Source organism: Vidua macroura, chromosome 10 (genome assembly GCF_024509145.1).
Source record: "Vidua macroura isolate BioBank_ID:100142 chromosome 10, ASM2450914v1, whole genome shotgun sequence".
In the NCBI taxonomy this organism is placed as follows: Eukaryota; Metazoa; Chordata; class Aves; order Passeriformes; family Viduidae; genus Vidua; species Vidua macroura.
In genome coordinates this window covers 3753754-3768612 of record NC_071580.1, presented here as the reverse complement: position 1 = coordinate 3768612, position 14859 = coordinate 3753754, and the positions used below count along the sequence as shown (strand labels likewise).

The following is a 14859-nucleotide window of genomic DNA, read 5'->3' as shown; positions in this document are numbered from 1 at the left end:
AGACAAACTCTCCCTCCCCCACTCGACTGCCCTTTCTTTAGAGCAGAAAAGGGAATTTCTTTTACTTCAGCATCACCGTTCCATGAGGCAAGGTGTTTTATGAATGTGAAAAAGGGGGAAGTTGCTTAGATGTGTAAATCTGAGAAGATGAGGGAACACAGAGAGGATCATTTAATTGACATTTAAAACCTCCACGGTGTTTTTGTAGGTATAAAGAAGAGGAGTATAATAAGACTGGACTTTCAGCTTTGGACCACATAAGGCACTTCACAGATAGCCTCAAAATGAGGAAAGTGGAAGAAAATCAATACAGTGAAGCTGAATTGGCAGCTTTCAATGCTTCCCAGCTGCCAGAGGACCTCAAGCAACCGTTGTACAGGAAATCCAAATCCCAGGTAAAAGCTTAACTCAGTTAAAATATTATTGTCACCAAATACCCGCAGGATTAAGCTGTTAGTGTGTGGCAGTCAGGGTTGTTCCAGCTTTGTCAGACAGGGCTGTGCTCCATGTCCACAAACCTCAGGCTCACCCAACATCCCACTGCACCCCAGAAATATGGCAGGGTGCTCTGGTCCCTGAGAACAGAGGATTTCCATAATTTTTTCTTACTTTTTTACTATTTTTGTTCTGCCTGCTGCCTCCAGAAATGCCATGATAAGAACTAGTCCCACTCTGCTGACACTGATGCTGCAGAGTTTAGCTGCAGCCTCACAGGGATGTGACTTGATCTTCTGGCTGGCTTGGCTTTTTGGTATTTTTTAATAGCCTGATGGATGGTACCACCTCTAGGTCCTCAGCGTGTTTTACAAACAGCAATAACTGAAATGGTATCCTTGTGCTATTTTTTGCCATTTTCTAAACATTAACTAATTAAAATGGGTTTTTTTTAGCCCCTTTGAAAGATTCCTGTTTTAAAAACTGCAGAATATGCATGTAGGAAAGGTCAGCAAAGGAGACTGTTACATTTGGTGAAATACAGGACGAGACAAGGGATAATGTGATTCCTCAGCCTCTTGAAAAGAGCCTCCGGTGCCAAGAATCTGAAAGCAAAGGAGACTTTGGGACCTTGTCGACTATCAAAGCTTTCTCTGAGCTTTGTGAAACCAGATGAAAGCAGAAATTATTATTGCTATTAGTGAGTCAAAAGTGTCAGTGAAAGGGTTGACAGTGGTTTTACCTAAAACATTTTGTTGGGGTGTTTTTTTTTTTAACTAAGCTGAGCCCAGTGGCTGTAGCCTGACTGCTGCCCTGGCCACGCACGGGTGGCGCGGGTCCAAGCTCAGATCCCCACCACGGGAGTGTGACCTCCTTGTCCTTCTTCTGCCCCCGTCCAGGCCTATGCCATGATGCTCTCTCTCTCCGACAAGGACTCCCTTCATTCTGCATCCCACAGTTCTCCCAACATGTGGCACAGTATGGCGAGAGCCGCCGCGGAATCCAGCGCCATCCAGTCCATCAGCCACGTATGACAGTGCGGAGTCGTTCCGAGGATGGGACCAAGTCCAAACCAGTAGCATGGCTCTTTCATATATGACTATTTAAAAGACTGCTGAGCAGAATGCCTTATAAATCTGCAGGGTCACTCATTTAAAGTCCGGTGACCTTAAACGGAATAATTTTAAAAAAAAAAAGAAAGAAACTATTTATTCTCAATATTTTGTTTTGCACAGCAAAGGCAGCTGCTGACTTCTGGAGGATCAATGCGACTTTAAAAAAAAAAAAAAAAAAATTGTTTCAGTGGATTATGTGAACGGGGCTGAGAAAAAGTGTCTTCCAGTTCACCCGGCTTTGAGGGGCATGGGCAGAAGGGTTAAGACTGCATTGATACACACATGGGCACTCCTTTAAAGTAGGAACTGAATTGATTTTCTTTTTGTATAAGATAGTTTGACACAGGATTTGGAACAGTTGCTTTTATGTACAAATCTCTTCATTAAAGCTTTATGCATTTTAGCCCTTCAAAGAAAGAAAATAGTTCTATCAAATGCGCACTATCCGTCGTAAATGTAGAAAGAAATAACAGGGAATATTTTGTTCTCTCCATAATTCTTTTACCTTCTCAACTGCATTGTTTAAAAAAAAGGAAAAATGAGGAGAAAAAAAAAATGACGGAAAAAGAAAGAACTCTGAGAAACAATACATAAGAAGCTTGTGTATATTGTAAACTATGAATGTTCAATACTCCAAGAAGCTAAATCATCCAGATAATTCCGTGAAAGCACCGTGTTCATCAACAGCACCACTAGTTCGAATCATTTTAAGGAGATTTTTAATTTTCGACAATCATGTCACTATTTTGTTGTATTGTTTCCTTTCCCCCTGCCCTCCTAATTTCTCCTTTGTGTTGTGTGTACCGTGTATTTATTTGTTGGCAAACGATTGTTTGTTGATTACAATAGCACTGTTCCTGTAACAAACAGCACTGCTCCAGTCCCCCACTGCGTTACGATGTAAGGCACCCATGTACTTCCAAAAAAGTGAGGTGAACTGATCTGTGTATATGGGAGTGCAAAACAGTGTTTGAAATTTTCTTACATTCCTCTTCTATTTTTTTTTTTTTGCCTTTTAATGAACTAAATAACTAATAGATGCGACTTAGTTTTGTTCTGTTTTGTTTTTTTTTTTTTGTAATACAGTAAATCGATTCGATTGTATAAACAGTTATAATTTCTTCATGAAAGCATGATTCTTCTGATTAAAAAAACTGTACCCAATATTTTATGCTGGTTGTCTGCGAGCTTGTGTGATGTTATGTTCATGTTAATCCTATTTGTAAGATGAAGTGTTCCAAATTTATGTTTTAAAAAAATAAATAAATAACGGAAGGTATTCAGTTATTTTTGGGGTTTTTTTTGGCCTTTAGTGAGGGACCAGATTTATTTTTCCTTTTGTTTATAATCTCATTTTGAAATAATCGGCAAGTTGAGGTACTTTCTTTAAATGCTTTGTACAATGTAACTGTTACGCATTTCAGTACATTACTATGGGAGGATCAACTTAAAAAAAATAATAAAGGACTACAAAACTGAAGGGATCTATTTCCTTTTTGTCTTGGTTTTGTCTGAGCTGGGGCGAAAAAGGAGCATTTCCTCTGCAGCAAAGATGGATCTGTGGGGTCATGAGGGCAACCAGAGGATGGGGCACTGGGGGGTGTCTTGGACTTGGCCATGAAATGTGGGACACGAGCCAGAGCCTCTCAATAGACTGACTGTTGGAGGGGTTTAGTTAAGTCCTTTAAGCTTCAAAACACTACCTTGGAAAAGAGGGATATTTAGGTCATTTCACAGAAGAGGTTGGTGCAGTGTCACCTTCAAAGGCGCTTGTGGAGCCCTGAGTTTGAGGTTTGCCTGCCTGCTGCTTGTGGGGACAGCATTGGGAAGCAGTGACTTGGCTGGTGCATAGTGAAATATTCATTCACCAGAGTGATCAAACTCCATGGCTGAGAAGCTAAATGGGCCTCCAACTGCATAAAGTGAGCCTTCTAGAATCTAAAAGGGAAAAAAAAATACAGGATTTTAATTTGCGTTCCCTTTGAAATCAGGTCCGAATCCCTGCTTCTGGGCAACCTGTGGAGGAGGGATGTCAGGAAAAAACAGCATTTTCCCAGGGAATGCCCATCTTGCTGATTCTCTTATCAGCAGAGATGGAAGGGCTGAGATGCTCCTCTCTCAGCCTGTGTCAGTGCCCAAAGACCTCTCATAGCTCAGAAGATATTTTAAGTTATATTTCAGAATAACTTGTATGTGTCATTCTTCTCTTCAGCCCAGGTGTGGGCTTGTTTGGTTTGCTCCTTCAGCACAAGTTGGTAGCAAGCTGAGAACCTACACTGGAATAGTTTTCATGCAGGAAAACTAAACCCCACCTGGAAAAAAAGTAAATAGATTAAAAAAAAAAAATCCTGTCTGCATATTCTTGTACTGCACTGGCCTGAGGGAATGGCCACGTACATGCAGATAATTGCATAAATAGGTTATTATTTTTAGTGCAGTTAAAGTCACTGTGAAACTTGGTTTTAGGTTTCTGCCAAATACAGAGAACAAATAGCTTAATCAAGTCAAGTTTTATCTGCAAACAACTTTCCAGATCATTTTCCCCTTTAATTTGATGCAATGACAGTTCTTATCAGCTCTGCCCTCACCTGCCCTAGATGAAAGAGGGTTTGGGAGGTGGAGAAGGGGTGGGACAGTGTCCCCTGGGTTTAATGTTCTGGGTTACAGTAGCACACGTATCATGGACCTGTCAGGAAAAGTACTCCTTGAGCTGAGCTCAGGGTTAGTTCAACCTGCCCATAACCGGGTCTGGTGACCATTAGGGAGAGACTGCCACCAATCCCTGGGCTGATCTTCCCATTGGTTGTCTGGAACTTGGTATTTTCTTGTCACAGTGTCCCACCCATGGGCACTGCCCATGGGGTTTGATGGGCAGAGAGGACAAAGTGTATTTCTGTAATATCAACAAGTCCTTCAGCTCCATGTAGAACCCTTACCATGACCTTGATTTTCACTGCCTTGTCTCAGTACCAGAGTTGCTCACCCAGAGGAATAGCTGAAAAGCAAACCCAGATTTGATAACTCATCTCATCCCCCAATAAACAAAGAAAACTGGATAATGTCTGTCTTTGTGTCATACCCTCCCCAATGGACCACACAGGTGCAATTGCCCAGATGCAAACAGATGCTGAGTGAGGATTGATGTTTCTGGCTTTCTATTACAGTGATTTAATTTTTTCTAAGAAAAAAAAAAAAAAGTCAATACTTTTCAAAAATCCCTTCAGCTTATTTCAGCATCATCTTACTGTTCACCCCACACTTTTCTGTACTTTTCTGTAAGTCAACAAATCATTCCCATGTGATCCAGCAGCCTTCCTAGGTGGAGGAGCTGCACATTAGCCTCTCAGTTCCCATCTACAGAACTGAACAAAGCCCCAGCATGACAAGATGATTAATCAATATTTCACCCTGGCCCAGCTCCTCAATACCCCTGTGGGTCTCAGTCACCGTTCCCGTGTCAGCTGCTGTTTCCAATGGGTACATTTGTGGAGTAATGGGAGGGGAAGTTATTATAAAAGCATTTGCAGGGCTGCTTTTGCTCAGCTATTCAGTTTGGCCCGTTGCTCCATGCGTGTTTTGAACTTTAAAACATTCTGTCAGGTCTCTCACATGTGGAGGCTCACTGTGAGCTCCTGGATGGCTCCACTGTGCTCTCCAGCTATATTTAGTCCCAGTTGTGGTTTTGTTGCTCACTCGTAGAGTGGTGTGGAAAAGTCAGTTTTAAAGATGCTTCCAGTAATGATTTAAACAAAACAAAGGTATCCAGCAGCAAACAGAAACACCTTTTTCCATGTCAAAGCCCATGCTCCTTGCCAGGACTCCAGTTAGCAGGAAAATGTTTTTGGCAGCCTGGCCAAAACCAGCCTTTCTCCCTTCCATTGACTGGCTCTGTAGGTCTGTGAGTACACCTAGCCTGGGGCTGGCAAGAGCCAAGTTAATTCAACTTCTGTTTCTGCACAGAAAATGGTGCCAGCTTTAGGAAAGGCTCAACTCAAGTTCAGAGTCATTTAGGGAAGTGTGGGGAGATGGTGAGCATCAAATAAAAAGTAAAAAAATAAGTACTGTGTACACCTTCTTTTCCATCATTTTCTTTCCTCTGGTTCAGACTTATTTGCTGCTAGAGGAAAACAATTTTCAGCAAAATTATCCCAGAATTTAGATTCTAACAAGACTAACATTTAGCTAATCCCTGGAAAGAGGCCCCACTGCCACACATGATCCAGGAACTCATGGAATATCTTGCCAGCCTTTATCCCAAAACCACTGCCTAAACTTTGCTTGGGACTGGTTGCCCCCCTAGGTATGAACACAAACCAGACTGAACAGAGATCCTTTTGCCTGATGGAAGCAAAGCCTGCTTTCTTTGGTCCAAGAGGGTGCACATTTTAAAGGCAATTGAAGCTATTTATATGTATAAATCCATTTGGGGACGTTTGGGGAACCTTTTATTATGAAAGGTGTTGTGGAAATATGAAAGTATTGTGGTACAATGAGCTTTAGCCATCTAAGCGGGGGGTCTGAGAGAAGGCACCTCCAGCAGGCACTCGCCTTTCCCCTGCTTTATTTTAATACTAATTAATTCCAGAGAAGCTGAAGAAATTTGATGAAATGTTACACTTCTAAGAAAAAGTTTTGCCCAAGAGTCTTCAAGCAGGCCTCCCAGCTTGGGAGGGTCTAGTGGGAGAAGAGGGTTAGTGGTGATTTTGATGCTTAAATTATCAGTAATTAAGAAGTTGATTTTCAGGGATTGAAGAAAATTTTAAACAGCTGCTTCTTGCGGGCCTTTTACTCCTCATTTTCATTAGCATGTGCTAAGGCAATCTGGAAAATATACTTAGATCCACATTATGCTGTGTCAAGACCTCAGCATCTGTACCTTGGGGCAGATACATGTGAGATAGCCGAGGGTGGATGTGCCAGCGCGCACATGTGGAAGCGTTCAATTTGTAATATGATTACAGCCCCAACACAAAGCCCGCTTGATACCTGTGGCAGGCTTGTTTCATGGTAAGCTCAGAAAATTCTCCAAGATCATGTCATGTTTCACATCAGCAGCCAACTCAAACCAGAGGAGTAGCGCTTTAATTCCTGGGGAATCTCTTTCAACAGGCGCGTGTCAGGCCCAATTAAGGTCCAGGCTAATTGGGGTGAGGTATGCAGCGGTGTAACGTGGTCCTGCAGCAAAGCAGCCCCTTTGTCCAGGCCACACCAGCCTGTCTGCCTTCCCGAGGGTGGCCACTGGAGGAACTCCTGCTAGAAAAGCTCCTGGAAAAGTTCACAAGCGGAGGGAGAGATTTCAGCATGGATAAGAGAGCTCAGGGTGCTCAGCAGCAGCTCACTGTGGGGTCTCCTGCATTAAAGTTGCCATCAAAGAAGAGAAAGGTGGTGAGCTGCCTTCTCCACACACAAAGTGCAAACATGACCTCAGCATCCTCCAAGGATCCTCTCTCATCTCATCCACACATCTTTCTCCACTCCCAAAATAAAAAAAAGGTTTTTTGACATCTGAAGTGCTCATACATTAGAAAAAAAAAATAAAATTCAGGCGTGAGCTGAGATGTTGAAATTAATTTAAACATTCAGCCTTTCCTGAATTTCAGAGGGATTTATGTGAAAATCCCAGCTGACTCAGTATCAGGTCATCCATAATCCAAATGAAAGTAAAACATTGGAGGATAAAACCTAATGGTCTAATCCAAAACTGATTCCTACAAATATTTGAATGATTTTGATCTTCCTAATTAAGGAACCAAGTGTTTTACTGTACCCAGCTGTTTCACAGAGTCATACAATAGTTTGGACTAGAGGGGACCTTTAAAGGTCCTCCAGTTCCAATCCCTTTGCCATGGGCTGGGCCACCTTCCACAACCTGGCCTTGGACACCTCCAGGGCCAGGGCAGCCTCTGCTTTTCTGGGCAACCAGAGGCCCTCAACACCCACATTGTAAAAAATTCTTCTTTATGTCTACTCTAAATAGATCTTCTTTTAATTTAAAACCATCACTCCTTGTCCAGTTGAACAAGCCCCATTAGAGTCTGTCCCCTGCACCCTGTGGCTGCAGGGCCTGTTGGGCACCAGTCTGGTGGGAGTTCTCCTGAATTCATCTCTCATTTGAGCATGGCCAGGAATATTTTCTAGCACTCAGCCTCAGGCTCAGGTCTTAAGGGAGGAAAATCTTTGCCACTCTCAGACTAATGAGAGGTCCTAGTACATTGACATGTCTACCCTTCCTCAGGAGGCACTCCCAGAGGTGTGACTGGCACTCCCAGTCAGCTGCAACCACACTGGTGTAATAAAAGTTTGGTTCAGAAGGATCCACAGCCCCTCTGCTCTGTGCAACCACAAGCCACAAAACACTTTGCAATCCACCGTAACGAAGGAGAGACCTTTATTACATTTAGACTTGATTCCCTGGTACTCCCTGGAAGCACTTCTACTGTTTTTATTACTTAAGAGCTATTAAAACCTTAACCACTGCATGGAGCAACTCGCTCCAGCTTTACACTCATCCATAAAAACTTTGAATGGGAGATCAAGAACTACTTTTTGGACCTAACACCACATCAGCTGAGGAGTGCCAGAGTCAGGTCTGAATTTGTCCCTGCCCTGGCTGAGCACAGAGACCAGGCTGAGAGGTGCTGAAGGGCAGGAGCATGGCTTGTAGCTGAGTTTTTCCCCATGCTTTTCTCTGCTGCCTGTAAGGATAGACAGGGATTGGGATGCCAGTTACGTCTCCTTCCCCTCATGCCAGCTGTAAGCCAAGCTCTGAACATGCCACCCTCTGTTAGCTTAGGAAACAGCAAAATTGGACAGAAGGACATTGTGTGAAGAATAAAGTAGAGCAGGAACTGGGACTGGGGTAAATCTCACCCAAAAAAAAACCCCAACAAAAATCTTGAACCACCCTAAACTTGTCACGGTGCTGGGGGAAAAGAAACAGGAGTGGATAACCAACAGGGGCATTGACCAGCTCAGTCACCTCTCCAAAAAATCCTTCTGAAGCACAAGTGCAAGACCAAAACAACCTGACGTGGTGTAAGGGAAATGGCAGCAGCCAGAACCTGCTATAAGGGAACTCCCTATGTTGCTCTTTATGCTGCCCCAATATCGGTGGGGTGTAACACAGAAGTCAGCTCAAAACCTTTCATTATTTTCAGGGGGTTTTATTATAGAGTTGAAAAATCTGGCTTTCTCAGCTCGCCGCTATTCCAAAGTATAACTTACTCTTCCTCCACTCTGCCACTGAATTTTTAATGTTTCCTCTTTGGAAAATGTCAGGAGTCTCAGCAGGGTGTGGGTTTCTGCTCTAATACAGCTCTGCCAGGGGCAAGCGAGGCTGAGGTGCCTTAGGGCAACACTTTGCCCTTGGAAAATAAATTCTAGCTACTGTCCCCACAGAACAACAAGGGAAAAAAAAACAAAAAGAAGCATTTTCCCAAAACCTGAGGAACCAGCCTCATAAATTATCCATTTGTAATGTTTCTTCATTTCAGCTGAAACAATGATCCCAGTACATTCTCTTTTAAACTTTGTATCCCAGTCCAAGTGGCCACCTACTTTGTTGTCCAAATTTCTCGTGCAGTTTGAATCTTACAATGTGTAATCTCAGTAGGGTTATCAGTTATGTCATGCATTATACAGCCTCCAATCAGCGTAGTGGGAAACAACATTTTCATTTAATACCAGGAGAAACAGTGGAAGTCAGCGATTGATACCAACACAATGATGGGAAAAAGTGTCCAGAGGTGCTACTCACATAATCTCACTTTACAACATCTTGAAAATTCAATAGAAAGGACTTTGCTAACAATACCAGAATGACATACCACTGATTATTGTTCCTAAAGCTCTTAACAATAAGAAAGCTCTCTAAATATATCTCAACAAAAAACATATAACAGTTTGTTTCTTCTTCTTTTTTTTTTTTTTTTCTTTGCAAAGCACATAGTATTAGTCAACAATTGTTGTGTGGCGTGAGCCCATTAGAGCTGTTGGCTGGTAATGTTCTGGGAAATGAGCTCTTGAAAGATCTTTTTTTCTTTTTAAAACATGCCTAACAATTGTATCTTAAAACAATCCTGGATCAGCAAACTGCAAGGACCCACTCTAACTTATTTTCTTAAGGATGACAAAAGAACTAACTCCGCTTGCATTTTAGTCATTGGCTTCAAACTGCCGTGAGAAATTTTAGCTCAGAGCAGAAATGAGAACCTGTTTAAGGACCAACTTCTTGGTCTCTCTTTCCCCAGCAGCCCATCCTCAGCATAAAGTGACTTTTAGAAATGCAGTTAAATTAAACCTTAAATACACTATGATATTTCCCTCAGAAGGAAACTGGAAATATTTACTTCTAAAGGCACATATTTACTTCTAAACCCACACATTAGGGGATGAACTAGAAACCCCTTAGGAGTCAGTGTCTACTACAGAAGAGCCCTGAAAGTAATTCATTGCTCAGCATCTTCCAAGAGCAGTATCCACCTTTGGGGCCATTCCTGTTGACCCCAAAGCACACAAATGAAGACAGATATGGGAATAAAACCCTTCTTTTGCATTGCAGCATCGAGCCCATTGCTATGTTTCATCACTGTGTCACTGTACAATGCTTTCAGGGGTTTATGGTCTTCCAGAAACTTGTTAGTGAAGATTAAATCATAATTTAAATTCCTTTTATATGGTTTACATTTCAAAACCAAACTGAACCCTTACATGTCTTGCAGATCTTCACTGCATTTATAGCCCCAAAAGATCAATGAAAGATCCCTAAAAATCATTAGCTGAAGTAAACATTGAATCACATTACAGAGTCAACAACAAAGAATTTTTGAATGAAATAAATGTGTCGTGCTTGAGGATATTGAGTGAAATATCCACTGGATTTTCTTTTATTGCATGCCCTTAGTCTCTCTGTTTATTATTGAAGTGGTTAATAAGCAATTCCTAAAACTGATCCAGAAGGTGTCTTTAGCAGCCTGACTGTCAGCCCATGCCATCCAATATGTTTTCCACCAGCCTTTTGCAATCCCAGCTTGATTTCACCTTAAACACTCTTTGGAATGATTATTTTTCTTCACTGAACTTAGACATCAGTTGCAGAGATTCAGTTAAGATTTGTTTGCGGTCGATATAAACAACATTTACTGGCTACAACATATCTCAGGAGGACAAATTTCAACTTCTGAAAATATTTTAGGATGATCAAATGAAGGGAATTGAGAAAACTTTGTGAAAATTTAACTTGAGCACTGGCTGCTTGGCACTGCTTTTCCTGTGGTACCATCTGTTATTGCCTGTCAGTAATCTCAAATTTATTTAAAGGAATAGATACATTATGTACTTCACTTGGAGGGTTTTTTTCACTTCTCCACCAAACACTATGGGTGTCCTTCAAAGCACCTTCTACTACATTTCATAGTACCTGGTTATTGAACCAGCTACCTGATCTCTCTCAGCTGAGCATATTGACATAAAACTTTTTATTAAGCACTAAATATTAAGTGTGTATTAAGTATCAAGCAAGATTTTATTTTCTTACCATTTCTCTGATATTTAAGTGTAGACTTAATTAGTGGTATTTCTACAACAGGGTAACTTGAATGAAGCCTCTGCTGAATTAGGCTGACTCTCCCCAAGGCAGGGCTGGAAATATGCCTGGAGTTAAAGTGGTTTCAAACTCATTTTGCTGCTTTTCACTCCCCCCTGATTTTATGTACTTACAATACTCATATATTGCATATAATAATAAGTACTTACATGTAAGTATTGCATTTAATTGCAAATACATTAATGTAATTTGGAGAAAGTGCTCACCTAAGGGACAGAGGCAGCCACAATGGCTGTGAATGAGGAGGTGACTTCAAACTCCCCTGGCTGAAAGGTGAGGGGGTTCACCCACCTGTCCTGGGTGGGCTGTGTGTGTTCTGTCCCAGGGTTGGTGCAGGTCAGGGGTGGCAGAGCTGCTGGTTCTTGGTGGTGCTGCTTGGTTTTGAAGTCAAGGGATAGGAAACTGCTTGAATGGCTGGAGCCAGAGCGTCTCTGCGAGGGGCTGCCAAAGGAAAAAAAAAAAAAACACACATGGCTGTACTGGTGGTTAATTACTTTATTGTTTTTTTAACTTTACTTTTTGTTTATTGTTAGGGTTTGTTTTTTTTTTTTTTTCTGTTGTAATCCTCCAACTTGACAGTACCTGGGAGTGGGCTGGTGCTGCAGAGGCTCCTCACTGGGAGCTCGGTGCCTTTGAGGATGTGGGGCAAAGCACTGAAATCCCATTGAAGACACCTCAGCCTAGGGCCCACTGTCCCTCCTCCTCTTCTTCCTTCTCCCAAGAGAAAGTCCTGGGAGCAAAGTATCTCCCCAAGGGATGGAGCCCCAGCTCAGGGACACCCCACAGCTGAACCCAAAGAGCCAAAGCCCCTTTGCTGAGGGTGCTCACGGTGCCATGCAGGGCACTGACCCCAGCCTGGCAAAAGCACAGCCAGGCCATGTCTGGAGGTGTGCAAGGCTCTGGCAGTGGGATGGGATTGAGCCTTGGACATCCCAGCTCTGGGCTGGGCACGTTGCCCCGGACTCGTGCCCGGGAGTCGCTGTTACATGCCTGTGAAAATATGTACCCAAGTAACCACACAAGTAAACATGTGCCTCGTGAACTACATGATTCATGTGTGATCTGAGGTTTCAGGGGATTTCGGCATTTTTTAAATACTATCCGTGTTTGAAAGTATTGTCCAGGAACATTAATAATTGTCTATTATTTATAATATTTGTTTTCCTTTCTTGATAGCTCACCCCAAACCTCACAGTAAAAAGCTCTTTGAACAAAAAGGTTTGAGTTTATAACCAAGAGTTTAATATATTCTGGGAGTGCAGCAGTTCTTCACAGGAGCATCAAGAATAGACGGACTCGATGATTTTAGAGGTTTTTTCCAACCTAAATGATTCTATGATTCAATAGAATGCGCCCTGGCAGGGACAGCAGCAGGCAAGAGACCCCCACAGACCCCCTCCCTGTGCCTGCTTGTCCACACAACATTTCTTGCCTCTATCACTGTATCTAACATGTGAGAAATAAAGTGTGTTATACTTATTTCAGCTGTGTCTCACGGGGCAGGCGCTTTGATCAGCCAATGCCTGAGTTTATTCTTCAGCACACAGGGAAATGGACAACTTAACTTTCAGACTTTTAGGTACAGAGCTGCCGCCGTGAAAGGGCAGTCGAAGTTGCCAGCAGTCATTAGGCAGCCTTTGGCTTTGAATAAGAATATCCTAAGCCAGGGGACAAACTCCCCCATGCCCTGCTCCGGGGCAGCATCCACAGCCTCCACCCCACCCACGCACCACCAACCCACGGCCAAACCTCGCCGCGACTCAAAACAAGCAGCGCGGGTTTAGTTAACCCCGGCTTGACTCAAATTTTGTCTGAAGAGCGCAAGGCGAGGAGGGAAGTGCGAGCAGGGCTTTTTGTCGGAGCGCTGCGGGTGATTTGCGCTCTCCCCTCGCTGCCGGAGCCCTCCAGCCCTAATTGCCGGGTGCTCTCTCGTGGCTGCGCGGGGAAGTGCTCACGGTCCCCCCGCTCAGACCGCACTTCTTCAAAACACATCCAAGCAAGGGGCCCGTCGCCAACTGCAGATCAGGAGGGGTGTCTGTAAAGTCCCCTGTAAGAGGACTTTTTACAGCCCAGTACCTCAGCGCCGGACTAGCACAGCTCCTTTCTGTGGAGCAAATTCAGTTTTTTTACTTAATTTTTGCCTGTTTGAGAAGCCGAGAAACATCCAGGAGATAAACCGAGGTAGAGGTACCAATTTTGACCTCCTTATGCTGGCAGTGTCGCTCTGTTAGCTGCTAGGTACTGTTAGGATTTTGGAATTCAGCTGTACCTTTTTTTTTTGTTTTGTTTTTTTTTTTTTTTAATATATGTTAGTCTGTGGAGCAGAACGCACGAGCCAGACCTGAGCAGTGCGGAAAGGCTGTCTTGATTCATTGCACTCATATGATTTTGGCTGCAGTAAATTCACTCTCCTGCTACAGCATGCAATTTGAGGGTTTATTGAATGCTGGCACAACCAGAGGGGAATCATCAAAGTGGAGATAATTGCAGGGCTCTCGTTGCTTCCGCTGTCATTGCTTTACCAGCTATTGTCTCACTGCTCGGGAGAGCATGGCCAAAGACCTCTCAAAAGAAATAAAATAGTAAAAAAAAGTCAATTTTATCCCCTCTTCTATTTCTTTTGCTTGTGGTAGGACTTACGTGATTCTTTATAGTCTCCACAAAGCTTTCGGTTTCTTCTCCTATTTCACTATCCCTTTATTCAGCACTGTCTCTGAAAAACATTATACAACATCCTGTCCTTTTTGTATTGTTAGCACCCAAAATCTTGGCCTCTTTCTGTTTGAGGTGGAAACCTAACACGTCTTCTCCAGCAGCAGGAGTTTGGCCAGTGGCATCCCTGGAGAAGATCTCTGTTCACCTCAGCAAACACCAGAGCGGCCGGGAGAGCGTCTTGTCCCCGCAGCCTTCCCCTGCTATTTGTCTTTCCTGCTCTCCCTCCACTTCAATTCCCCTAAAAATCGCCTGGAGATCATTGGCCAGTTCAGCAAAGACAACTGCTCCATCACAGCCGAAATCTGAGCTCGCACATATGGTTGAAGTTAAGCTAAGGTCTTCTTCCCAGAAATGCTTTGTGAAGTTCTTCTCCAGGCAAGTCTTTTCCAGTAAGATAGTGTCTCCTCGCCTGCTATTTTGCTTAGTCTCACTTTCTTTTATCTTCCTTGTTGAACTTAAATGTCGCCATTCACTGCTAGCAGATGTGGTTTGGGATTCCTACATTCTTTTATGCCTTCATTTCAGTGCTTTCATCACATCTTCTCTTTCAGCTAGGTGAATCAAAGGCCTTTCCATAGTCCAGTCAATGCGAGCTATACATGATGGCTTGTTTTATTTGGCAATCTTCTCCAGAATGTGATTCATTGTCTGCAGGTGATTCATAGTTAGGAAATTACTTCTGAACCCTGCCAGTGCTTGTGGTTGATTAAAGTTCAGAAGTCCCTGTAGTCTGTTCACCAGTGCTTTTTTGTCAACTCAAATATTTGTGCTCAGTAAAGAACAGTAAAAAGTGGATGTGCTACTGACATGAGCAATTTACTTGAATGTTTGCATCTTTAGAAAGTTCTACCAAAATATCTAGAACTGGCATGAAACTGTTTCACAATGTCTGACTAAATGAATCACGTTTTACAAATAAATATCTGTCAAATCGCTCAATTACTTGAGATCCAGTCATTAAGCAATAAAATAAAGCAGTAAATAGGAGAC

General features: G+C 42.9%; 1 protein-coding gene across 4 annotated transcripts in view; it reads left to right on the top strand.

The window, feature by feature from the left end:
• Positions 1 to 2829, top strand: part of MECOM (MDS1 and EVI1 complex locus) — a 47493-nt gene extending 44664 nt beyond the window's left edge. For all 4 annotated transcript variants that reach the window (XM_053986705.1, XM_053986708.1, XM_053986706.1 and 1 more), the window contains 2 exons: positions 209 to 395; positions 1335 to 2829. In XM_053986705.1, the coding sequence (XP_053842680.1) occupies positions 209 to 395; positions 1335 to 1469 (322 nt within the window). In that variant the 3' untranslated portion in view covers positions 1470 to 2829. The remainder of the gene's footprint in view (positions 1 to 208; positions 396 to 1334) is intronic.
• The last annotated feature ends 12030 nt before the right edge of the window (positions 2830 to 14859 follow it).